The sequence below is a fragment of the Priapulus caudatus genome, unplaced genomic scaffold (assembly GCF_000485595.1).
Source record: "Priapulus caudatus unplaced genomic scaffold, Priapulus_caudatus-5.0.1 Scaffold109, whole genome shotgun sequence".
NCBI classification, from domain to species: Eukaryota; Metazoa; Priapulida; class Priapulimorpha; order Priapulimorphida; family Priapulidae; genus Priapulus; species Priapulus caudatus.
In genome coordinates this window covers 483762-510058 of record NW_014577170.1, presented here as the reverse complement: position 1 = coordinate 510058, position 26297 = coordinate 483762, and the positions used below count along the sequence as shown (strand labels likewise).

The 26297-nt window shown below is 42.1% G+C and overlaps 3 protein-coding genes across 3 annotated transcripts in view; 2 read left to right on the top strand and 1 right to left on the bottom strand.

The window, feature by feature from the left end:
* The window catches only part of LOC106805311 (transmembrane protein 59-like), a 14334-nt gene extending 3836 nt beyond the window's left edge, over positions 1–10498 (top strand). Inside the window, exons 2-9 of the mRNA XM_014806853.1 lie at positions 2160–2265; positions 2463–2554; positions 2770–2859; positions 4075–4155; positions 6168–6237; positions 6684–6713; positions 7251–7385; positions 8495–10498. Coding sequence (XP_014662339.1) covers positions 2160–2265; positions 2463–2554; positions 2770–2859; positions 4075–4155; positions 6168–6237; positions 6684–6713; positions 7251–7378 — 597 coding nt within the window. The 3' untranslated portion in view covers positions 7379–7385; positions 8495–10498. The remainder of the gene's footprint in view (positions 1–2159; positions 2266–2462; positions 2555–2769; positions 2860–4074; positions 4156–6167; positions 6238–6683; positions 6714–7250; positions 7386–8494) is intronic.
* A 2147-nt stretch (positions 10499–12645) lies between these two features.
* Positions 12646–26297, top strand: part of LOC106805315 (putative tRNA (cytidine(32)/guanosine(34)-2'-O)-methyltransferase) — a 42007-nt gene continuing 28355 nt past the window's right edge. Inside the window, exons 1-9 of the mRNA XM_014806857.1 lie at positions 12646–12699; positions 15403–15471; positions 15833–15929; positions 16469–16547; positions 16753–16805; positions 17078–17131; positions 17792–17894; positions 18114–18197; positions 18403–18506. Of these exons, the coding sequence (XP_014662343.1) occupies positions 12674–12699; positions 15403–15471; positions 15833–15929; positions 16469–16547; positions 16753–16805; positions 17078–17131; positions 17792–17894; positions 18114–18197; positions 18403–18506 (669 nt within the window). The 5' untranslated portion in view covers positions 12646–12673. The remainder of the gene's footprint in view (positions 12700–15402; positions 15472–15832; positions 15930–16468; positions 16548–16752; positions 16806–17077; positions 17132–17791; positions 17895–18113; positions 18198–18402; positions 18507–26297) is intronic.
* The window catches only part of LOC106805314 (nck-associated protein 1-like), a 32638-nt gene continuing 25446 nt past the window's right edge, over positions 19106–26297 (bottom strand). Inside the window, exon 14 of the mRNA XM_014806855.1 lies at positions 19106–20630. Coding sequence (XP_014662341.1) covers positions 20405–20630 — 226 coding nt within the window. The 3' untranslated portion in view covers positions 19106–20404. The remainder of the gene's footprint in view (positions 20631–26297) is intronic.

Sequence of the window (26297 nt, the reverse complement as noted above, 5' to 3'; positions counted from 1 at the left end):
GATAATTAGAAACTTTGAAGGTGAAGCAGCAGATTTGGTCGTCTGTGATGGAGCACCTGATGGTAATTATGCATTTATCATTTTGTTATAATTATTTATATACATTAGTAATTATTATCTTGTTATATTATGTAGTACACTCAGTACTGCAGTGATGAAAATTAACACTCACCCATTCGCCCAAGATGAATAAAAAGTAATGCGGGGCAGCGTGAGAAACTATATAGCTGTCGCCCAGTCGCCAGTGGCGATTAGAAAATCTACCGGGCGACTGCTTGCTTGTGTCAGCTGGTCCGGCGGGGCGACTACATAATCGCTGCACAGCAGCGAAAAAAATACAGACTTGTAAACGGGAGCGCATAATACGACCCGTTCCTCAACGTAGACGGGGTATCCAAACCTTCTAGAGCTGCATGAACTCCCTCAACGCATGATTCGCCACACGAACAAAAATTCGCGACGGTCTAAGAAATCGATTGCGGCCGGCGGCAGTGTTTTTTTGACGGCATAACAATAAGTTTTTATATCGCAGGTGTTATCGTGGGGAGTGAGGGCACGACCAGTGACACCTGACACGCACGTAATCAAAGCTGTTAACTGAATTCGTCACTTTTCATGTGGACTATTGGAAAATGGAATGTGAAAGTGGACTATTTTTATTCAGTTAATTAGATATCTAGAAGCAATGTAAACTGTACATGTATATACTTAAAGATTCTAGGCACTTGTAACTTTGCGGATGTGCGGCAGCATTGATCTATGCATGGGGGTACCGTGTACTAGGGAGGAGAAAAACGAAAGTAAAACCTTGCCCAGAAGCTCCCGGCATTCCTAGAGATTCCAGTACAAGTTTTTTTTAACATACTCAAAGTAACTAAAAACTATGTGTACTGTGTAGTGCATGTCTGTCTGTGTGAATTAAATTGAATAAGAATGTGAATGGTTTACTTAGTCGAGTGAAATGAGATAAAAAAAATGTGATCGAATGTAATTTGTTGACGATTTCTTAACACTGATAGTCTGATACTGGTGCTGAGTGCTGAATGCTGATGAATGATATTAGAGTCAATGCATCAAAATTATGAAAATTTTAACAAAATCATGGTATGAAAAAGTAGCTCTGGCCAAGCCTAAAATAGCTCCCGTAAAAAAAATTACGAGAGCTTTTTTTATGCCGTCGGTGCCGTCGGTTAATTCGAGCCCTGGGTGTGACTGTCAAGTGTTTACCATTTAAGCATGCATGTGTGAACTGTACTGTATTGCATTCAATCAAGCGTGCGCCGCCGCCCGCGCATATATACGTGTGTGCCTGTGCGCGTGCCGGTGTGCCTGCGGGCGTGCTTGCGTGTGTGCCTGCGTGCGTGCGTGCGTGCGTGCGTGCCTGTGTGTGCCGGTGTGCCTGCGGGCGTGCCTGCGTGTGTGCCTGCGCGCGTGCATGTGTGCGGGTGCGTGTGTGCCTGCGCGCGTGCCTGCATGCGTACGTGCGGGTGTGCCTGCGGGCGTGCCTACGTAGACCCGTAATCTAGAACGGAATCTAGACTCTAATCTAGAAATATGGATTATAGAACGGTAATCCATGGAAAATCCTAATGAAATTCACACGTATATTTTTCCCTGCCGGCACACTCGTGTGTCATTTCCTGTAAAATTATATTTTCGGGTTTTCCGCATTCTGGTTAACTTCTCTTCCCGAATAACGAAATATTTTTCTAGTATTTTTAGTTTTTAGTATTTTTTCAGATATTTTAAGTAGACTAATCCCCCATTGCGATAATAACCATTTGGCTTTCCTCTGTTTGTTTTTTTTCTGGTTTTCTGGTATTGATTCTGAAACAGGGTTCCGTGGCCCCCGATGCCCCCCTTCCCTCTGAATCCGACAATCTGGCCACCTCAGACTCATCAAGCCCCTATGCCACTGTGATATATGTGATTTCCTGTGATATATCCACTGTATATCCTGTGTTTCCAATAACACAACTATTTTCGACTCTAGGGTTTTAAATGATTGCTTTTGAGACCAATCAATTATTGGCATGCAGACAACCACATGGCGTCCACTCCCGAATTGGAATGTTGCGTTATAAATTTTACTTGAAATGGGTGAGCTGCTTGGGTTGTTATAAATAATGATTTGCTTGTACATTAATTATTGCTTGCAGTCGGAGCATCTAGACAGCTGCAAGAGAGGATGCCGTCTGTTTGCGATCTCAGGTTTCATGAGTACGTCCAACGATCTCAACGACACCAAAGAATTATGTCTGCATTGTAAGTGAACCTTAACGAGAGAAAAAAATAATATTCAAAATGAGAATTAAATGGTTAAGCAAAATTCAATTCTATGGATGCATGTTCCAGTCATTTCCTGTGTTGCATGTTCAGCTACGTCATGATACCTAAGGTACCCAATTCTTTAACTGCACTTTATCCATATACGAAGCACGTACACCCTTTGGTTTTTACAGCATGTAGCGAGGCATATGTGAATGACACTCAATATGCCTGTGGCGTGGGATGCACCAGTCAGCTTCCTTTTGCAAAGAAACGACAGGAAAAGGTATTGACATTATTTAATCATATCACTAATTCTTATAAATCATATCTACATAAGATTAAATACGAAAAAAATGCCCATGTCAGTCTGTGCAATGCAGTATTAATAATTGCTGTTATCAACTGTTGGGGAAACCGTGTTGTACAGAGTTTTTAGCTCATCTTGTAGAATCGCATGAATGTGCGTCCGTCCGTGCGTCAACACTTGTTTTGATTTAGTTGATGATGGAAGATCAGCACATACACGTGCTCAGCCCTCTTGTTTACATACAAAGCTACTACTCGGACATGATGGACTTAATATCTAAGGTAATGGCAGATGTGACTAGAATAACTGAAAGAATCTACTTCAACAAAACTTCACTTACTGAATTGCATCATGTGCTATCCTCGTGTGTGAGGTCAGAAGTGGCATATGCTAAAGATGCACACTTTTCAATCACAATTCAGTAGGTGAAGTTTTGTTGAAGTAGATTCTGTTTCCAGAGTACATGTAGACATTACTTGTGTGATCGTAAATTACGGTATGATATACCTGAGTTGGTTGGCATCCAAACTTAACACTTACGTTCCATAGTTTAACTAGACTTTGCATGAAATGTGTAGTATATTTATAAGATTATGTCTCAGGTTGTAATATTGGTGATATAATGATTTAACCTCAACCGTTGCAGTTTCAAAGTCAAAAAAATAAAAAGTAAACGTTTGGTTCATTTAGGTATTTCTGTTCTGCGGATATGTGTAGAGAGTGTGCGTATGTATAGAGTGTGTGGGTGTGGGTATTTATGTTCTGTGGGTATGTGTAGAGAGTGTGCGTATGTATAGAGTGTGTGGGTGTGGGTATTTATGTTCTGTGGGTATGTGTAGAGAGTGTGCGTATGTATAGAGTGTGTGGGTGTGGGTATTTATGTTCTGTGGGTATGTGTAGAGAGTGGCGTTATATATATAGGAGTGCAGGGTTTCCCCCGAGGATGAAACGAAATTCTAAACAGGGAGGAGGGGAGGGGGGAGGGGGAAACGATGGGGGGTCCGGGGGCGTGTATTTTACGACCCACTACTTAATGCGTAATAACGCCACCACACATAGACGGTATTTGTGGTTCTTGTTATATAAGAAGCCGAGTTCGGTGTACGGTGTAGTGTTGGGTTCGGGACAGGTTATCTCTTTGGTACTTGTGTATTTGTCAGGTGCATGCGGGTTTCGGTAAAGTAAAAATTACACTGCGCCGTGGTGTCCTTGGTCGAGATGGGAATCTTGATTGATCGATTCCCGCTGGCAAACTTTTATTGGTGGTGGATAATATTTAAATCGGGGGCGGAGGTAATTTTATCGGGGGCGCAACAGATTGAAACAGGGGAGAGTTTTCCCTAAACTGGGCGCGCGCGCCCCGTTGCGCAACGTAGGGAAGGAACCCTGGAGTGTGTGGTATGTATGATTAAGTGTGGGGTATGTATGATAGAGTGTGTGGGTATTTCTGTTCTGTGGTATGCTGTGTATAGAGCATTCTCTGCGTCGTGTCTCAGGGCGTGGCTTCGATGAGCTGGTCCTGCATCCGTATACGTACAGCAGGACGACGGGAGGATTGTCATCGTACAGGTTCAACCTGAATTCAGTTTCGACGAGTACAAGGATTCACTAGGCTACGACAACTACGGTTAGTAGTACAGTCTGTACGCGGTAAAGTCAGTTAGGCTAACGCTCCATTAGGAGTGTTCCCAACGTTTGAGTATCCATTTAAATGATTAAAATGATTGATTAATCCTGACCCGTAACATAAAAAAAAAGCCTTTAAAAAATATATAATAATAAAATCCCTAACCCTAAAGCGCCTTAACTAAACCTAAATGACATTAAACCACAAACTAATATATGACCATGACCATATATATATATATCAAGAGTAGATAATAGGAGATTATCCATTAATGACATTAAAGTTGGGAACACTCCTAATGGAGTATCACCTGTCAGTTAGGTGGGAGTAGGATTTTTCAGTAACGCGCGAAAACAGTTCTTCTCGTACGATTGAGACCGACTTGCATGCATGGATCAGTCAAAGCAAACTCACATGCTGTCATTTTTGTATGTTGGAGCTACTGTAAGTTGTAACTCATCGTTTAAATATATCTATCAAATTTATCTATAGGGTGAAGCAAATTCTGTGATAGCAAATCCACACATGGTGCAATATTGATTTTCCAGCATGTGCCATCATGTTGTTTCAGAATTGTAGATCGTACGTACATTGACACCTGTACCCAATCTCCCAGCCTATATACTACACTAGTTTGCATCGCAAATTATACATCCAGGAATATGTATACAGGGTTCGAAATTAACGGCAGCAAGCAGCTGTTTTGCTACGAATAATAATGAGTTTGCTGCCTGCTCTCAACATCGGCAGCGAATACTTGCTAATAATTCTTGATAAACCATAGTAAAACCTCTATAGATTTAGCCTGGATGAGTAAATTTGCTGCCTGTCTATTTCTCTGGCAAAGAAGTTGTTTTCTAACCACGAATATAGCTTGAATATACCTTCAGTACTAGGACTTTCTTTAAAGGTAGCTTCCCTCGAACTTTCCACGTAAATTTGTGTAAAAACCACTGTAAAACCGTCAGTAAATAACTCGCTTTTAACTGAATCGTTAGCTTTGAAATAAGACGTATCAAATATTCGTATCAAGACTATATTTGCTCATTCGAAGAAACAACTCGAAAGAACGCTTTTGCCCGCGGTTACCGTAAGGCGCCAAATTTTTATGATTTGAGCAAACGCATCATTGTCAATTGAGTCAATGTAGCCACCTTTCAGATATAATAACTTAATATAAATTATGTTTTATGAAATCCAAACTTTGTAGTCTAGACAGAGATGCACTCTGACTGTTATGTTATTAATTTTAGAATTTTTACCATAACCGTTTTCGATGAGAAGAACGTGCCTAAAAACCCAACAAAACCTGAAACAGGACTCTTCGACTCGCTCGCTCAGATAGTCACTCTAAAATTAGATCTCTCCAGCGAATAAAAGACGTGCGCTTTCGCCGCTCTATCAGCTAGCCATGTACGTGACCAGCAACCATTGGAATCATATAAACCTAAACCTGCTCAGTGTGTATATATTTTAACATAGCATGTAGGGAACGCTAGCTTGTATGTTATAAGTTATAGTATAAAATAATCAGGAAAGGACATATAGAATTTGGTGTTCAATTAAAGAATATATTGTTACAACCATAACAGTCACCATCTTGCGTCGTTCCCGTCCTTGTCCTGTTCCCAACCGGTCAGTTCCGAACCGTTGCCAAACCGGTCCAGTTCCGACCCTCTTTAAAATCCTCTAAAAGTCTTATATATCACTCTCCTTATCCAATCACTGCCAGACTCTACTCTACCTACAAATCACACAGTCACCTAACACTCTGCTAATTCAAATGAGAGCGCACTGCAACACCACATCTACCCCAGATGTGTAACGTCATCGCTAGTCCAACCTAGCTATTTCTCAATACTAATACTGCTAAACGCCGAAACTCCGCTTCTATGTACATACTAAAATCTCATCTTACAATTACTAATTGCCAATGACCATGTCAAAACACATGTTATGCAGCATGGTTCATTCACATACATAACACGGCGCAATGTGCGAGCGGACACAATCGCCGCATTAGTGGCAGACGGTAAACGCGTTTGAAACATTCGACCCAAACGTTTCACTTTGTAGTCTAGAAAGCTTTGAATGAAACGTATTTCCTGAACAATTTTTTTTGCTCCTATTGCACATATATAGGCAAAGTAGAGAGCGTGCAATTGTTAAATAATTATTTTGCTTTGATTTATATGTTACTCGCTTGAAAGTTGAGGGAATATCTCATTAAGTGTCATAAAGGGGCCTCCCAAATTTTGAATACACATTATTATCAGCACTGCTGGAATTATTTAAGCAACACGGAGAGAATGTTTACGTATTGACTGTCTCTGTCAGAACTATCAAGTCGCTTGCATTATTTTGCAGTAGACAAAGAGAACACGACTGGAGGCTATGCAGACTGGGGACAATGAAGATGGCCTATGAGGAAACTGATACTTGCCTCCGCCATAGTGACACCCGATTGATGGTAATTAGAAGCCCAAGTCGCATCGCGCGACTGGCTGAGTAAGTCACTCTTAACCGTATTCTCAATCTCTGATCTAGTCTTGGATCTTCGTTGCGGCGATCGGCCCAATCGAAATGTACGCGTGAGGGGACCAGACTATGGAAGCATCCCTGAGCTTTCCCCCATATTACCAGAGCCCCTGCAGCCCGGGAGACTTTTAGGCTTTCAAATCCCATCCGTGCCAAGTCCTTGTGTCTGCAGTGACTAGGCCGAGGTGTAAGTGTAGTGACCAAGAAGAAGAAGAACAACTGTATTTCTGATGTCACATGCTGCGGTGAATGCTTCATGGTGATCGCTGCGGCGAATGCTGCGTGTGCTTCGAACCTCTCTCCTGCAGTTTGAGTTCTTAGGAGTTGACCATCAAGTATCCCATGATAATAAGAAAACCCACTCGTGGTCAATCAGGATTCAAATGCCGAGTGAATTTCTGCAAAGCGTGTTTCGATGCGATGCGTAATTGGGTCGATCGTATATCGTAATCGTATATCGTAGATCGTATATGTAATTGGTGCGTACTTGGTCTGCATATTTCGTAGGTTGTGTGTCCAAGAAGATGGGACTGCCGCACTGGCTGCTGGTTGGCACAGTGTTCCTATCCGCACTGGTTTTTGTCTTCATATGTCTCACAACGGCCGCCACTACCGCCGGATGTACAACAGAATGAAGGCTGCGTAGGTACAGTGCGAGAGGAGAGCAGAGAGAGAGAGAGAGAGAACGAGAGAGAGATCGAGATAGAGAGAGAGAGAGAGAAAGAGGAGGGAGAGAAGAGAAGAGACGAGAGAGCGAGATAGAGAGAGAGATGAAGAGAAGAGAGAAGAGAGAAGAGGTGTGGAGAGAGCGAGCGATGCGAGAGAAGAGAGAGAGAGAGAGAGCAGAGAGAGTAGAGAGAGAGAGAGAGAGAGAGGAGGAGGGAGGGAGGGCAGGGAGGGAGAGAGAGAGAGAGAGAGGACGAGAGAGAGAGTAGAGAGAGAGAGAGAGAGAGAGAGGAGAGAGCAGAGAAGAGGAAGGAGAGAGAAGAGAGAGAGAGAGAGAGAGAGAGAGAGAGTAGAGAGAGAGAGAGAGAGAGAGAGAGAGAGAAGAGAGAGAGAGGTGAGAGAGAGAGAGAGAGAGAAGAGAGAGAGAAGAGAGGAAGAGAGAGAGGAGAGAGAGAGAAGAGAGAGGAGAGAGAGAGATGAGAGAGAGAGAGAGAGAGAGAGAGAGAGACGAAGAGAGAGAGAGAGAGAGAGAGAGAGAGAGAGAGTAAGGAGATGACGATGTAATGACAGACTGACAGCCATGAACGGATGGCAGAGGATAGCGGAACAGACGTCTATTGACGAAGTAGACTTGGTCAGAAGCAGTGGATAAATGGAATTGGCAAATGAATAGATATGAACGTACAGACATGATCGACACAGATGCGAAAGACAGCCAATTTAAAAAAAGTTCTAAGCATAGCGGTAAAGGCGTCGATGTAAGTCATTTATTTCTTTTAAACTTAAATTAACTACGTCACGAATTTTCTATGGTAAAATTTGTAAAATTTTTGTTGCCATTTTTTTACAACTAGTTAAAAATCCAAAAAGCCTGGACGATTTGATATTATGTTCCTGTCATTAATTGCTTGCTATGGGCTATGTATGAGTCACGAGTGTATGTTCACATCGAACAATATAGTAAAATAGGAAGTAATTTAACCATAAAAAGTGAACAAAATTACTTATATTTTGTGAAAAAGTGGAAATAGTTTTGTTATTTTTACTATTTACGGTGACGTAATCCCTTTAACATGTTTCTTGCAGTCATTGAGCATTAACGGAGACATGGAGCGCATGCAGAAGTTGTACGATGGCAAAGACCTTATTTGGATTCAACCCGACTGTGAAGCAGGCCCTCTGCCAATCAAACTGAAGGAAGAGAAGATATAAGGCAACAGCGAGTTGTGCGGCGTGGGTATCATTGATTTTGGGCCGAGGTACCTAGAAAAATAACACCCAAATTTGTGATTGCATAACGGACCTTAATTGAGACACATACCCTACAGCAATAATCTAGAAAAAACGAAATTCCTAGACCAGTTCCCCCCATATAACTAAATCAGCGATGACCCAATTGGAGACTGCCAGTGTGCACAAGTACAGCGATGAAGTTGACGGAATATTTGCGTTTAATATGGGGAGTAATGTTTACGAAAGAATTCTGTTATGATTAATTTTTCAGACAACTACAGCTAAACTAAGCAGAAACTTCGCGGGGAGTATTAAGTTGCCTCAATGTTTGTCTGAAGTTAAATGGGATAACATGGATATTTTGCAGTTGTTTTACCAATGATTTTTCACATATATGCAAGTAGAATGATATCAACCCCAAATACTGATTCATTTAACAAATTTACAACTTTCGCGATGCAATGCTTGAAAATAATTTTTACTGATGCCCTTTGTGCTAGTACTTTGGTGAACATTAAATAGCAGCAGATTCCTGCATGTAGAATTTTCTGTGTGCACCCCATGAATGTTAAGAGAAGGCCTTTATCACTAGAAATTAGAATGGACCATGCAACTAGTGGTTTTATGGTTTTGGAAATGTTTTAATGTTTAATGTTTAAAATAGGTTCATTACTGTTTTCCGCTTACTGTTGAGTTTGTCATTGGTCGCTCTCCCCACTGAGTCTTTATCTCTCTATCTTTCTCACATACACACTCTTTCTCTTGATCTCTCTTCCCCTCTCTTTCACGTGCTTTATTATGTCACTCTGACTCCGTCTCTCTAGACCATTGTAGACATTTCTAGAGAGGAGGTATATGTGTTCCTTTTTAACACTGAATTGGCTACTTTTGTTTCTGTACTTGAAATTCCTTTCAGAATCATATCATGGCATAACCTTGCCCGTTTTTCCATGGTTCGGTCGTCATTTTATCGGCATCAGTGCTATTATGCCTTTGCTTATCAACACTATAACTTGTATCTCTTATCCGCTATACTATGTGATTAAAATATTATTAGCGTAATATTGCGTGGCTTTCTTTTTCAAATCGGTTAAATTTTGGATGAGATATATTGTATCCGGTGTGCGTGTGGAATGTATGTGTGAATGCGTCGCTGTAGAACTTATATGAGGACTATCACACTTTATTGTTTTTTGGGGGGAACCTAACATTTCATTCCTTGTGGTGACGTGATGACATCACGTATTTCGTCTACGCGGCTGTGTATAGAAATTGCGAATTGGGGAAAAACGTAATTGTTAGTAGCTCTCTTTTGTGGTCTGCATTTCCAGAGCAATGCGGACATGTCCAAATCCAGGCAAAATGGTGTATGTATATAATTAACAGACGGTGAAAGAAGTAGGTTGCACAAATTGTATACTGTTGAGTATGTGCATATTGTACGTGTGGTGGAGGAAAGTGTGTATATGTGACCATGTTATAGGATTGGGAAGCAAAACGAGAAGGTTATATGAATGCTTTCGCACCTTGTAATTAAGGTAAGATCAGTTGACGAAGAATAATTTATTGATTTATTGGGTTACAAATAAAGCAGAGTTCCTCAGTTATGTGGTATTCTGTTAGAGAATAACACTGTTTGCCAGGCATAAATGATCGGTCTGGCGACAAAGGTAATTTTAAGGAACTATAAGAAATTTGTGATATAATCAACCATTTTAATTATAATACAATAAAATGTTGCTTTCACTGGCCATTTGGTTATAAACGAGGTAGAACTAAATTGGGAGATCAGGGGCGTGTACAGGGGGGGGGGGGTCCAGAGGGTCCGCCCCCCTCCCCTGCTCGCGCAGAAACAGCGGGTCTAACTTCTAATAAACATTTCCGGGTGCAGGCCCCCAGACCCCCCACTTCGGTCATTGCAAGTGTGGTTACGGTTGACCCGCCCCCCCCTTTGTCCCAAATCCTGTACACACCCCTGGACGATATAGACCCCCCCCCCCCCCCCCCCCCCCACCCTATATCCCCACCGGTTTTAATGTGATTGATTGACATAACAACTTACCGAGATTACTCAAAATAGTTCCCGAGTTTTCATAGCTACTTTGCTAGCACTCAAAGAAATCGGGCGGGGCGGGGGCGGGGCATGATATCGCAAGCCTATATTGACCTGAACCCAAGTCTATTAAGTTAAGTAAACCGTTCGTCTCTCCAAGTTTGTTCAAGCTGATAATATGCATCACGTGTATGATTTCCGTGATTTTTGCTCTAATTTCATCTTTTTTGATGATCTCTAATGTATAACATGAATACTTTGCTCAGCAGTCAATTTGTATAATTGCAGTTAAATCTGTCAATCTTCAAATTAGGAATAACGACTGGGTAAACTTATTATTGACCCGTATGAAGTAGGTCCCTCACTATTCTCCGTGTGTTTGTGTCATATGCTTGTGTGTTTTGATGCTTATGAATCTCTATTAAAATCATCAATCGTTGTTTCGTACAGCACGCTTTTCTTACCTGTTCAGACTTAGCATCACACAGACTGGTAACTAAAATTTATACTAGACGGACAACGTCATTGATCAGGATCACTGATCATCCTGATACCTGGCAAGATGCGTGGGACGCAGAAGTAACACGATACACGAGCTGATATCAGGCGCCGTAGCTATGTAACTTTATGCCTTATATATTAGAGGGGGAATGGGGGCGGGGGGGGTACATTCCCACCTTTCCGAGCCAAAAAAACACCCACTCCCGAGTTCCCCAGTAAAAATAAAATCCATTCCCAATTCCTCAGGTAAATTTATGTAGACATGTTCAGAAATTCAGTAAGTTTTAGGTTTTCAAACACACTACATAAATAGCTCTCATATTTACATACTAGTTGATATATCTGCAGTAATAATACAAAAGCAAAAATAACAAATAAATAATAAATAAAGTAGTTAGCGCAGAAAATTGGAAATTCGTACGAATTGATCACAATTCTCTCCAGATCGCCCCAGACAATTTTTAGAGTGGGGTCCTTTTCCCACGTTCTCCGATGGACTTTCTGTTCCGAATCAACGGAAAATTTATCCTGATATTTTCCCAGTGTCCAGCTAATTAAAATGGCCCAATCCGCGGCGTCCCGAAAATACGCCGTCCGCCCCCTCGTTATATGTTAGACGGGAGCTACAATCCCTTCAACAACCCCATTCCCCACACACGTGGAAGTGAAATTATGAAGCATTTTTATGTTGGCGTTTGCGGCTAGCGTCAGCACAAAGAATAATTTGTAGGATCTAAATGAAATGTATATTTCATATAAAGGAGTAGCTAACTGATTTTGCGTTGGAGTGCTGAAGCAGCGATGTTGCAGTAAGATTGGCAGTTACGCAAGGCCGCGGGTAACAGCCTAACTATGGACTAGCTATGACCCGATGTATAAATTTTGTTGAGATTTACACGCAGTAATATAACACATATGCACAGGGGTAGTTCGATAATAAACAAAAATTGAGCAGCCCAAGGACCAACCAATAATCAGAATACACACACGAACCACGAGCGCGCATGCAGACGCCTGCACGCCGTGGACACTGTACCACAGCACGTACGCACACACGCACGCACACAACGAGCATACGCATGCACGCGCACACCAGCGTTCTATACTAGTATATTATTTTTATGGTAGGCATGTAAGTGAACAAAACCGTGATGTAGCTAATTAATTACCACTTAAACGATAATTAATTTGCGGAGCTGACCAATCATAAGCGCGGGAAAAAATATGGACGTACAGGCAACCACCATCGAAAAAGATTTTACGTAAGCATAAACGCGTGACGCGTCCAATATGGCACTCCCATGGATACTTTCTGAATGTATTACAAAGTTATCATTGCAGAATTATAACCTTACTCTGCCTGATTAGAAAACATAAAAATGGGACGATCGGGTCGAAAGATAACGAGACGTTTACTACGTTTGGCAAAAGAAGAAGGTTGGAGAGCCCGAAGTGCGTTTAAGCTTCTGCAAATAATATGACGATACTGCATTATATTAATTGGTAGGTAGGCCTATCGCTGGCTTCACTGTCGTCGACTCGAGCAGCTGGCGCAGCGAATAAAGTCGCCTCCCACCCAACACTCACACGCAGTATCACAAACACACACAGTGTACGCGACACACTACACAACACACACACACACAGCACACACACACACACACACACCACACCACAGGCGGCAACACAATCACACCGCGCACACACACAGTGAGCCACACACACAAATCACAGTCACATGGCCAGCACTTGAACGTCTCAGAGCAAATGTAAAAATTAATTCTTTATGGTAAATAAACCGACTAAAATGTGTTACTGAGCAAAGGGTCTGAAGTTTTTACTACTCTAATTTGCGCTATTGATGTGCGATATTACCCATAAATCGCGGTCAATCATCGCCTATCTGCAACACACATGAAAGTACGACCGCACGCACGTACGTTACGGATGTTACGACTTACGTGGGTACGTTAAAAACAAATCGAGTAGCGATTTCTGGATTGATACTCGCCATTTACCAAAATCTAAGGAAGTGGAAATAATTTTGCCTGCATGATTTCACGCCGAGAATGTCTCTGGCTGGAGTAGGTAAGAACAAAGAGCAGAGTTATAATTCGACACAAGTGAGACATTTAGCTACTACATAGATGACCAGGTACGCAAGATGGGCTGTTTGGAATTGTGTGTTTCGTTTTGTGATTATGTGAAATGAAGCGAGCGTCGAGCAATTTGCGATTTACCTTAAATTGTCCTACCTAGGCTGCTCCCTTTATCTTGTTGCTTGAGTGGCACAGGGCGTGCGTGGCGGTGTACTATGTGTGTTGGAGATGAGTAATTTGATCAGCATTACAGGTAATTATCGCAATAAAAGAACAAATAAAGTAGAGAAACATTAACGACTTGTATAAAATGACATTCGTGTTTATATTTACTTTTTTTTTGTTATTGAGACGTTCACAAGTGGCCGTGCACACACACCACACGGCCAGGGCACACATCTCAGCAACACACACAGCACCACACCACACACACACACAGCACACACCACACACACACTTTCTCCTCTCCTCCTCTCATCTCTCTCTCTCATCTCGTCTCTGCTCGTCTCGTCTCTCTCTCTTCTCGCTCCTCTCTCTCTCTCTTCCTCCTCTCTCCTCCTCTCTCTCTCTCTTCTCTTCTCTCATTCTCTCTTCTCTCATCTCTCTCTCTGCTGCGGGGCCGGGGGGAGCCCGGGCCGGGGGGCGTCTCTCTCTCTTGGTCGTGTCTGCTGCGATCTCTCTGCTCTCTCTCTCGTGCTCTCGTCGTGTCGTGCGGTCCCTCTTGTGTCGGGTCTGCCTCTCGGTCGGCTTTCTCTCTTCAGTCACGACACAGGGGGGGGGGGGGGGGCACAGGGGGGAGTCGGCACACAGCACAAGCACATGCACACGGGCCACGCTGGTGTGGCACACACACACAGCTGCACATCTCTCTCTCTCATCCTCCTCTCCTTCTCTCCTCTCTCTCTCCCTCTATCTTCTCTCCTCGGCTCTTTCTGACCTCTCTTTCTCTCTCGAAGAACACAGGTGTGTTTCTCTGGCTTACTCCTCTTTCTTCTCTCTCTTGCTTCATCTCTTTCATCATTCTCCCGCGTGCCACTCTCTCTCCTCTCAAGTCCTCCGTCTCTCTATGGCTCTCTCTCACACACACACATCACACAACACACGCAAGACTGAACGACACACGCACAAACACACACATTCAACACATCACACACACCAACACTCACACACATACAAACACACATACACACACAAAAGACGGAGACACTCACACGATTCCCCCGACACAACACACACACCAGACACACACACGGACACAACACATACAAACACCAGTACACACACCACCCACCACACACTCAGCACACACCCGGGTCACACACACAACCACACACGACACACAGCACACACACAGCAAACACACAGGCACACCAACGACACACAACACCAAGGGAGAGATAGCCGGGCAAGCGCTTGTATGGCGACTGAATTGATCTATGACATGGCTTCCTAACCCTCAGCAAGACAGATTTCTCTACTTGGAGAGCTAAGGGAAAGACGAGAGAGAACGAGAGCAGAGCACGAGAGAGAGGGAGAGAGAGAACAGAGAGGAGAAGACAGAGAGCACGAGAGAGACGAGACAGGAGAGCGAGAGACAGAGACAGAGACAGCAGAGCAAGGACAGAGAAGAGAAGAACCGCAGGAGAGGAGTACAAGAGCAGCAGAGACAGCAGGGCAGGGAGGCGAGAGAGCGAGAGAGAGAGAGAGAGAGAGAGGGACGCACACACACACGCCTTCAGTAAGCTAACAAAAAACAATGTTTATGGCAATATTTCTTCATTATCCAAGGGACGGCAACGAAGAAGGAGAGAGTGTAACGTTAATCAAATGGTCAGATAAATAAGTACTGTAAACACATAAAAAAATTATTTTGTCAGAGCGTAAAGATCAGAATTCCATTAACGGTTTAGAAGGATGAGAAGATAAGGTGAAAGCAGTGCTTATTTCGAATCCCATTTATTTCCTTATATTTAAAACACTGAAGGCTTTGATCCAACAAACACGTACATGAATCATTTCCACCTAGGGGCCAATGGTGATTAAGTATTGGAAGATGGATTGTAGTTGAGCTAAATTTCAAAATACAAATGTCTGCATATGTTTTCAGGTGTGAAGAAGTTGTTGATCTCTGTGCAGCTCCTGGTAGCTGGAGCCAGGTACTATCTCGAAAACTAAGGTATGTGTTAGCACCATGCATGTAATCTAGAACATGTAAAGTATGATATCACGTTAAAATTACAAAATATATTGTTTCTGGCTGTACTGTTCACACTAAACAATCTTTAACTAAGTGGCTACACACATGCTCGATCTTCATATTTCAGAAATATATTTACTTGATTTATATGGATAACTAATTCCTATTATTGCAATTATTGTTGCAGCATCAGGGGCAGAACAATGTTGCTGTGTGTTTCTTTTCTCGTTGCAATTTCTCGTGACAGAAAAGTAATGTTTACAGTTGTTTGGCCCAAGAAAAAAAATAACTGATCCCATGATAGTGGTTGTTATCTGTTTTACCACTTATTGTGTTTCAGAGAAGCACATGACGAAAAATGTGAAGATTTGTTGCTGTTGATCTACAAGCCATGGCACCTATTAGTGGGGTTATCAAATCCAAGTGACATCACAAAGGTGACGATGACTTCCACACATTCATGCACCCAACCACGTACAACCGAGACGACACACCACATGCAAAATATATAGAGACAGTGAGACACACACAAAGATGAACTGTGCAGCAGATGAAAGCATGCAAACATGCCTGTACACACAAGTGTGCACGCACACACCCACACACATAACGAGTATGCCGGTTACGGACACCACACACACACAATTTGCACCACACACACACACACACACACACACACACACACACACACACACACACACACACACACACACACACACACACACAACTATGTGCATGTGTATGTAATGTCGTGTTGAACTAATGTACCAAAAAGATACACAGAAAATAATTGTCAATTTTGGCGTGTTGTTGCTTATATTCATTTGTCAATGACAGAACATAAATGTTCTTTCTGTAAGTTTGAGTGGGGTGCATGCATGTGTAACATACGTGAATGTGCGTGCTTGTGTAATATGCGTAAATGCATGTACATGGAAATGCCAGGACATTCCATACACTTCCTTTTTTGTTATAGGAGTTCACAGCGCAAGAGATAATTAGAAACTTTGAAGGTGAAGCAGCAGATTTGGTCGTCTGTGATGGAGCACCTGATGGTAATTATGCATTTATCATTTTGTTATAATTATATATATACATTAGTTAATTATTATCTTGTTATATTATGTAGTACACTCAGTACTGCAGTGATGAAAATTAACACTCGTCCATTCGCCCAAGATGAATAAAAAATAATGCTGGGCCCCAGAATTTTTACCAGAAAGTAAAAAGATATATAAATGCATTAAACTTTTGTTACAGTGACCGGCCTTCATGATGTGGATGAGTACATACAGGCACAGCTGCTATTGGCTGTAAGTATCATGTGAATAACTGCAGATGGCAGTCCATATTTACTACGATACCCGTAGCTTGATAAATGTGTAACAGTACACAATTCTTTGGCTATGGACACTTGGCTTGTTAAGAATACAAAATTACGATGTGAAAAGACAAGTAACTAATTTCATATAAAAATTAAAGAGCGAATTACTTTCCCGTGTTTTCGTGTGATGATGGCTAAAATGTTGTCGTAATTATTGAGGATCGACAACACAATGACATGCTTGTTTATTTTACAATGCAGGCACTGAATATCACGACGCATGTGCTCAAGCGTGGAGGAACGTTCGTAGCAAAGGTATGTCGACGGTGTTAGAATGCACTAGCGATTACACTACAGTGTACACACCTTCACTATAGTGAAAAATCACTAGTAGCCACTGTTGTAGTTCTACTCGCGTAGCCCCTTCACTCTCGCCACAGGAGAATAAGCTCCTGTAGGGGAAGTTAAGGAGCTACACCGGGAGATCTACTATGGGTATAATTGTGATCCTCTGTTGTTCTAAGATTTTCCGATAGGTGGCAGAACCGTACAGTATTCTTTCATCTGCACATCTAAGTCAAAATTGCTTAGCATGCAAACAAGAATATAAATAGGCAGTTGCTTTAATTCGTGTGAATATTATGCTTATTCAAGTATCATCATTGATGGTTCCATCAATAAATTATCAACTACACAAAAATATCAAAGCAAAAATGTAAATCCCAATATTTTCATCTGTGAATCTCAAAAATTATCTTAATGTACAAATTCTACACAATATGTTAACTACTTCATTATCCGGCATCTCATGAACTGGCGAAATGGTGTCTGTTTCCATGCGGCCAAATATCTGCCAATACCATGCATGCAACTTTGTACGTTGTGCACGTGTACATGTACACATTTCACCTTGCATCTTTTTAAGTAACATTCATGGGTGTGTCAAGTGCTGAGGGTACGTTGATTTTGCTGTAGATCTTCAGAGGCAAAGATGTCACACTCTTATACTCACAGCTCAAGATCTTCTTTCCAAATGTGACAATCGCTAAACCAAGCAGTAGCAGAAACTCCAGCATAGGTAAATTCCATATAATATACATCAAATGTAGCCAGCAGTATATATAAACAATTGAAAGCAACTGTGTTTTGGCTACATGAATCATTCTCTTATGGACATAATTCCAATGTACTGTGTAACCATTAAACTTTGGTCTCAAATTTATAATTTTAATAATAATTTTTTAAATAAATTTAATAATTTAAACATAAATTTAGTGGTTATTGTTTGTGATTTCAGAGGCATTTGCTGTGTGTCAGAACTATTCACCACCAGATGGCTACGTTCCGAATATGTCCAACCCACTTCTTGATCATCATTACGGTAGGTAGACCAAGTCAGAAACATAATTTAAACAGGGGGAAATTGCATCACATGAGATATAGACTTAAAACTTAATGGTGGATTCATTTCAGCGTAGACTGGTACACTATCTGCCCTTGAGCATGCATTGTTCTATGCTTATCATCACAAATATCTCTACAGATTAATGGACATGTTCATGCTATCACATATGCTCACATTTCAGACATGGATTTCAATAGCCTGGAAGGAATAAACAGGGTGATAGTGCCATTTCTGGCCTGTGGAGATCTCAGTGCATACGACTCCGACATGACTTACCCTCTACAGGTAAGCATTTCTTAGCTGCACTGTTGATGTTAATTAATCGATATGACGAGCAGTTAATGCCCGAATTTAAAGTACGATAGTATATGATATTCCACAAGAAAATTAAATGGGGGGTGCTAGTCCAAAGTATATATCTAAATAGTAGAATAGTAAAATAAGTAGTAGAAATAGTAAATAGTAATCTAAATTCCATGGTGGGAAACCTCTTGATTGGTATTGAATAATACAAGCACCACATATAAAAATGATGCTATCGTATTTCTGATCCATAGCCAGATAAAATAATGGGAAGGTAATACTATATGATTACCATGATACTGATATAAAAGCAGTGCTGAAACCAGTGAAGTTATCACTGAGAGAGAAGGTGTTGTGATGCTAAACTTGTTAAGAAATGTAATTAAAAATGTGATGTCGCTCCAGAGCAGCTAATATTGCATCCCTCTAAATAATATAATAATCGAAAAAATGTTGAATGTAATTAAAATGTGATGTCATCCCAGAGCAGCTAACATTGCATCTAATAATATAATATCTGAATAATATAATAATCGATTGACAAACATTACGTTCAACTGAAGTAGACTAGATATCCATGATTGTAGTGTATATAATTTAATTACTCAGATTAACAATAAACAAGTTACATAAGTCACGTTTGCTGGCCGTTTGTTGGCCGTTTGTGTGACGCAAACCGATTCATCTTTTCTCTACATATTTAAACATGGTTGACATTTGATAAATTACAAAATCATGTATAATTAAACTGGTATACAAAACACATGCCACTTAATCTAAGCGTAAAGCCCCTTCTATCCGTGTAACGTTACAAATATTATGTAACATATGTCACGTAATTCAACAAGGTGCATCATGTATTGGTCAAATGTGAATACATTTCACACAAGTGTTAATCCTGCTACCATCATTTCAATGTTGCTTGCCCTATCTCTCATTCTGTCACGCGAAATTAGGTCTAATACTTCTTGGAGTCTCATATTGGTACTATGTATATATAAAAATCTCCACTACGATAGACACTTTGTCTGGGAAATATGTAACAAAGTATTCAGAGGATAAAAACAAGCACAGTGATAGAGCGCAAAACATTGCTCCAAGGCAGTAATGCTGAAGGCAGATTCTAGACTCGTTTTGAATTAGGTTGATTTCCAGGGTTTACATGAATATAGCCGATATAGATTCCCACACGGTGGCAGAGATAAATACACTTGGATAGGCCATTGCTAAGATTAAACACCAATTACGAAACTTACGTTCATCTGTACAAAGAATGCATTTTCATCTTTAGTTAGCTCAATGTCTTGAATTTGTCATGTAATATATATATATATATATATGTACCACAAGTGTAGTGCCCTAAACTGTATAACATATAGAGGATGTACTCTTCCTGTAAACAAGATACTACATGACTCTTTGTTGTGCCATGATTACCCATGATTGGAAAATATGCACCAATACCTTGACAATTGCAGCCATCTGCAATTGCAATTTCGTTCCCCAATTACACTCCGAACGTGATCGCTACGTTGGAGTTGTTTGCTGTTTCTCTCATCGCTCGCACCCCCCACGACTCGTGTCGGAAGTGACACGCTCACGCGCATCACGATAACAGCCATGAGCTAGTCGTTGGCTGGCGCGCTCGCGATCGTAAATTCACGGGGACCTCGCCGTCTCACGCGAAGCAGCGCCTACAGAGATGATTTTCTAGTGTGCGAATCTAGCGATCTGCGCCGGCCAAACCCACGCGGGATCCCGTAGAATCGTCACAATCGTGCTCGATCCTTGCCTCCCCCTCATCGATCGCCATCTCATCATCCACCGAGTACGGCACACGGACGCCCCGTGCCTGCACCCCTCCACGCCCCACCACGCCCTCATCCGGCGTACAGCTCCGACTGTCTGCACACGGCGTGGTAGGCGTTCCTGATGAGCGCGTACGGGAAGCAGGACTCGAGCAGGTCCATCGTGAGGAAGGCCGACTCCTTGACGACCTCGTCTAGCAGAAGGTAGACGGACTCGCGGTTGCGCACCACCTCCTTGTCCGTCTCGTAGCCGAGCTTGAGCAGGCTGGACGACGCCAGCGCCAGGAACTCCTTCAACCTGTAGCGACACGAGCAAGGGAACGATCGAGAATGTGCCGAGCAATGTTACGCGAGCGTTATCAAGTACAAACCCAACAAAACCTGATAGGACTCTCGACTCGCTCGCTCAGAATATCACTCTATAATCTCCCAGCAATAAAAACGTTGCGCTTTCCCGCCTATCAGCTAGCCATGTACGTGACCAGAAAAACCATTGGATCATATAAACCTGCCAGTGTGTATAATTTTACATAGCATTGTAGGGACGTAGCTTGTATGTTATAATTTATAGTATAAATAATCAAGAAGACATAATATAGAATTTGTGTTCAATTAAAGAAATATATTGTTTACAAACATAACAGTCACCATCTCGTCGTCCCGTCCTGTCCTGTTCCCAACCGTCAGTTCCAACCGTCCCAACCGTCAGTTCCAACCCTTCTTCAAAATCCTCTAAAGTCTTATATATCACTCTCTTATCCAATCACTGTCCAGCTCTACTCTACCCTAGCCAATCACACACACTAACACTCTGCTATTCAAATGAGAGCGCACGAAAACCACATCTGACCCGCAGATGTGTAACTCGTCCGCTAGTCCCAACCTAGCTATTTCTCATCTATATGCTAAACGCCCAACCCTGCTTCTATGTACAACTAAATCTATCTACAATTACTAATGCAATGAACATGTGCAAAACACATGTTACAGCATGGTTCATACATACATAAGTAACATAACACGGCAAGTGTGCGGAGCGGAACAATCGCCGCATAGTGTCAACGGTAAACGCGTTTGAAACATTCGACCCAAACGTTTCACTTTGTAGTCTAAAAGCTTTGAATGAACGTATTCCTGAGCAATTTTTTTTCACCTATTGCACATATATAGGCAAGTAGAAGCGTGCAATGTTAAAATAATTCATTTTTGCTTGATTATATGTTTACCGCTTGAAAGTTTGAGGGAATATCCATTTAAGGTCATAAAGGGGCCCCCCATATTTGAATACACATTTTTATCAGCACTGCTGGAATTATTTAAGCAACCGAGAGATGTTACGTATGACTGCTCTGTGCAGAATTATCAAGTGTTGCATTTATTTGCAGTAGACAAGAGGAACAAGCTGGGGAGCTATGCAGACTGGGACAATGAGATGGCCTATAGGACTGAACTTGCCTCCCATAGTGAACCCATGATGAATGTAGAAGCCAAGTCGCATCGCGCCGACTGGCTGAGTAAGTCACTCTTAACCGTATTTCTCAATCTCGATCTCAGTCTGGATCTCGTTGGGATGGCCCAATCGAATGTGACGGTGAGGGGGACCAGACTATGGAACATCCCCTGGAGCTTCCCCCATATTACCAGAGCCCTGCAGCCCTGGAGACTTTTAGGCTTTCAACCACCGTGCCAAGTCCTGTGTGCTGCAGTGACTAGGCCGAGTGTAAAGTATTCAATGTAGTCACATAGACACATCAAAAAGATGGAATTAGAAGAAAAAATCGAGCGGAAATAGAAACACGTGATGGATATATCAGTTGAACAACTTGGGAGACAAGGATTTACTTTAACTTAATAGACTTTGGTCAGGTTCAATATTGGCTTGCGAATCATGGCCCCCCCCCCCATTTGTTCTTGACGTCCTAGCAAGTAGTATAAAACTCGGGGAACTATTTTGAGTAAATCTCGGTAGAAGTTGGCTAATGAATCGACAAGTCGACGATTAAACGCTTGAATAGTATATCTCATATCTCGCAGGGGTGTGTAAGGATTTAGGACCAAGGGGGGTGGGGGTCTAACGTAAGCTAAACCTTGCAAGCAGCCGCGAAGTGGGGGTCTGGGGCCTCCACCGAAATTTTGTTGGAGAGTTAGGACCCCTTCAGATGCGTTTATCTGCGCGGAGCAGGGGGGGGGCGACCCTCTGGAGCCCCCCCCCCCCCCCCTGTGTACACGCGCCCCTGATCTCCCAATTAGTTCTTACCTCGTTATAACCGAAATGTGCCAGTGAAGCAACATTTATTGTATTATAATTAAATGGTTGATTATATCACAAATTTCTTATAGTTCCTTAAAAACTTGGTGCGCCAGACGATCATGTTTATGCTGGCAAACAGTGTTATTGCGTTCTAACAGAATACCACATAACTGAGGAACTCTGGCTTTAATTTTGTATACCCAATAAATCGAATAAATTTATTCTTTCGTCACCTACTTAACTTAATTAACAGGGGTGCGACACAGCCATTCCATGATAACCTTCTCGTTTTGTTCCAAATCCTTAATACATGGTCACATCATAACACATTTCCTCACCGACACGTACAATATGCACATACTCAACAGTATACAATTTGTGCAACCTACCCTTCTTGCACCGCTCTGTTATATTATCATACATACACCATTTTGCCTGGATTTGGGACATGCCGCATGCTCTGGAAATGCAGACCACAAAAGGAGCTACTACAATTATCGTTTTTCCGCCAATTCGCAATTTCTATACTACAGCCGCGCTAGACGAAATCCGTGATGTCATCCACGTCACCACATAGGAATGAAATGTTGGCTTCCCCCGCAAAAACAATAAAGTGTGATCAAGTCCTCATATAAGTTCTACAGCGACGCATTCACACATACATTCCACCCCACACCGGATTACAATATATCTGCATCCGAAAATTAACGATTGTAAAAGAAAGCCGACGCAATAATTATCGCTAATATATTTTAATCAACATGTATAGCGGATAAAGATACAAGTTATAGTGTTGATTAGCAAAGGCATAATAGGCACTGATGGCCGATAAAGATGACGACCGAGACCATGGAAAAACGGCAAGGGTTATGCCATGATATGATTCGAAAGCGGACATTTCAAGGTACAGAATCAAAAGGTAGCCAATTCAGTGTTAAATGGAACCATATACCTTCCTCTCTAGAAATGTCTACAAATGGTCTAGAAGAGACGGCAGTCCAGAGTGACATAATTAAAGGCACGTGAAAGAGAGGGGGAAGAGAGATCAAAGAGAAAGAGTGTGTAATGTGAGAAGATAGAGAGATAAAGACTCAGATGGGGAGAGGCGACCAATGACAAGCTCAACATAAGCGGAGAAAACAGTAATGAACCTATTTTAAACGATATAAAGACATTTAAAAGACATTTCCAAAATCCATAAACCACTTAGTTGCATGGGTCCATTCTAATTTCTAGTGATAAAGCCTTGCTCTTAACATTCTATTGGGGCTGCACACAGAAACTTCTACCATGCAGGAATCTGCTCTATTTAATGTCTCACTCAGACAAGATAGCATCAAGGGGATCAGTAAAAATTATTTCAAGCATTGCATTCGCGCGAAGTTAGAATTTGTTAAGATAGATCAGTATTGTAGGGTTGATATTTCATCTACTTGCATATATGTGAAAATCATGGTAACAACAACTGCGCAAAATAGTCCATGTATCCCATTTAACTTCAGACAAACATTGAGGCACAACTTATACCCCGGGCGAAGTTTCTCTGCGCTTAGTTTAGCTGTAGTTGTCTGAAAATTAAGTCATAACAGAATTCTTTGTAAACATTACTCCCCATATTAACCGCAAAATACTTCCGTCAACTCATCAGCTGTACTTGTGCACACTGGCAGTCTCCAATGGGTATCGCCTTGATTTAAGTTATATGGGGGGATACTTGCCCCGTCTAGCAGGAATTTTGTTTTTTCTAGATTATTGCTGTAGGTTTGTGTCTCAATTAAGGCGTCCGTTAGCAAATCACAATATTTGGGTGTTATTTTTCTAGTACTACGGCCCAAATCATGATACCACGCCGCGCACAATCGGCTGTTGCCCTTATAATCTTCTTTCCTTCAGTTTATTGGCAGAGCGGCCTGCTTCACAGTCGGGTTGAATCCAAATAAGGTCTTTGCCATCGCTTACAACTTCTTGCATGCGCTCCATGTCTCCGTTAATGCTCAATGACTGCAGAAAACATGTTTAAGGGCTATTACGTCACACGTTAAATAGTAAAAAAATAAAAAATAAATATATCAACTATTTTCACAAAATATAACTGTAATTTTGCTTCACTTTTTATGGTTAACATTACTTCCTTTACGTATTATTCAGTAAATACTTCCCCCGACTTACATAGCATAGCAACTATGAAGACATACAATCGTCCACTCGCTTGATTTCTCATACTAGTCCGATACAACAATCTACATGAAGACTTAATCCCCCGTCACGTTTTTCCGGATTCTTCACTTAAGTGTAAAAATGGCAAACAAACAATTTTTACAAATTTTACCATAGAAAATTCTGTGACGTAAGTTATATTAAGTCTTAAAGAAATAAATGACTTACATCGACCGCTTTAGCCGCTATGCTTAGAACTTTTTAATGGCTGTCTTCCATCTTGTGTGCATCAAGTGTCTGTTCATCTATTGATTTGCAGATTCCATGTTATCCACCTCTCTGCCATCTACTCGTCAATACGTCTGTTCCACCTGTCCTCTCCCATCCGTTTGCATACTGTCAGTCTGGTGTCAATCCATCTGGTACTCTCTTCTTCTCTCTCTATCTCTCTCTCTCTCTCTCTCTCTCTCTCTCTCTCTCTCTCTTCTCTCTCTCTCTCCTCTCTCTCTCTCTCTGCTCTCTCTCTCTCTCTCTCTCTTCGTCGTCTCTCTCTCGTCTCTCTCTCTGCTCGCTCTCTCTCTCTCTCCTGCTGCTCTGCTCTCTCGTCTCTCTCTGCTCTCTCTCTCTCTCTCTCTCTCTCCTCTCCTCTCTCTCTCTGCTCTTCTCTCTCTCTCTCTCTCTATCTCTCTCTCTCGTCTCTCTCTCCTCTCTCTCTCTCTCTGCTCTCGTCTCTCTCTCTTCTCTCTCTCGTGCTCTCTCTCTCTCTGCTCTCCGTGCGGGCATCTCTCTCCTGCGCTCGCTCGCCTCCTCCTCCTTCTCTCTCGTCTTCTTCTACTCTCTCTCTCTCTCTCTCGTCTCTCTCTCCCTCGCTCGCGAGCGGTCGGAGTCGTCTGCACACACGTCTTCTCTTCTCTCTGTCTTCTCTCTCTTCCTCTCTCATCTCGCTCTGCCTCGTCTCATCACTCTCCTCTCTCTCTCTCTCTCTTCTCTCGATATCTCAGCTCTCATCTCTCTCGTCTCTCGCTCTCTCTCTCTCTCTCTCTCGCAGCTGTTAGCATACCGCAGCCTGTCATTCTGTGTACATCCGGGGTAGTGGCGGCGGTTGTGAAGACATAATGAATGACAAAAAGCGAGTGGCGCATAGGAATAAAAAAAACTGTGCCAACGCAGCAGCCCAGTGGGCAGTCCGCATCTTCTGACACCACAACCTACGAAAGTAGCAGACCAAGTAACGCACCAATTACATAAAGCCGAGTCTCCGATAATACGATACGATATACGATCGACGCCAGGATTACGCTCGGCATCGAAACACGCTTTGGCAGAAATTCAACTCGGCATTTGAAATCCTGGACTTGACCAACGAGTGGTTCTTATTATCATGGATACTGTGTTGCATGGTCAACTCGTGAGAGAGAGCGAGAGAGAGCAGAGAGAGGTTCGAAGCACACGCAGATTCGCTCGCCAGCGACTTCCCGCATGAAGCATTCCAGCCCGCAGCCATGTGCAACATTCGAAATGACAGTTGTTCCCTCTTCTTCGGTCACTACCACCTAC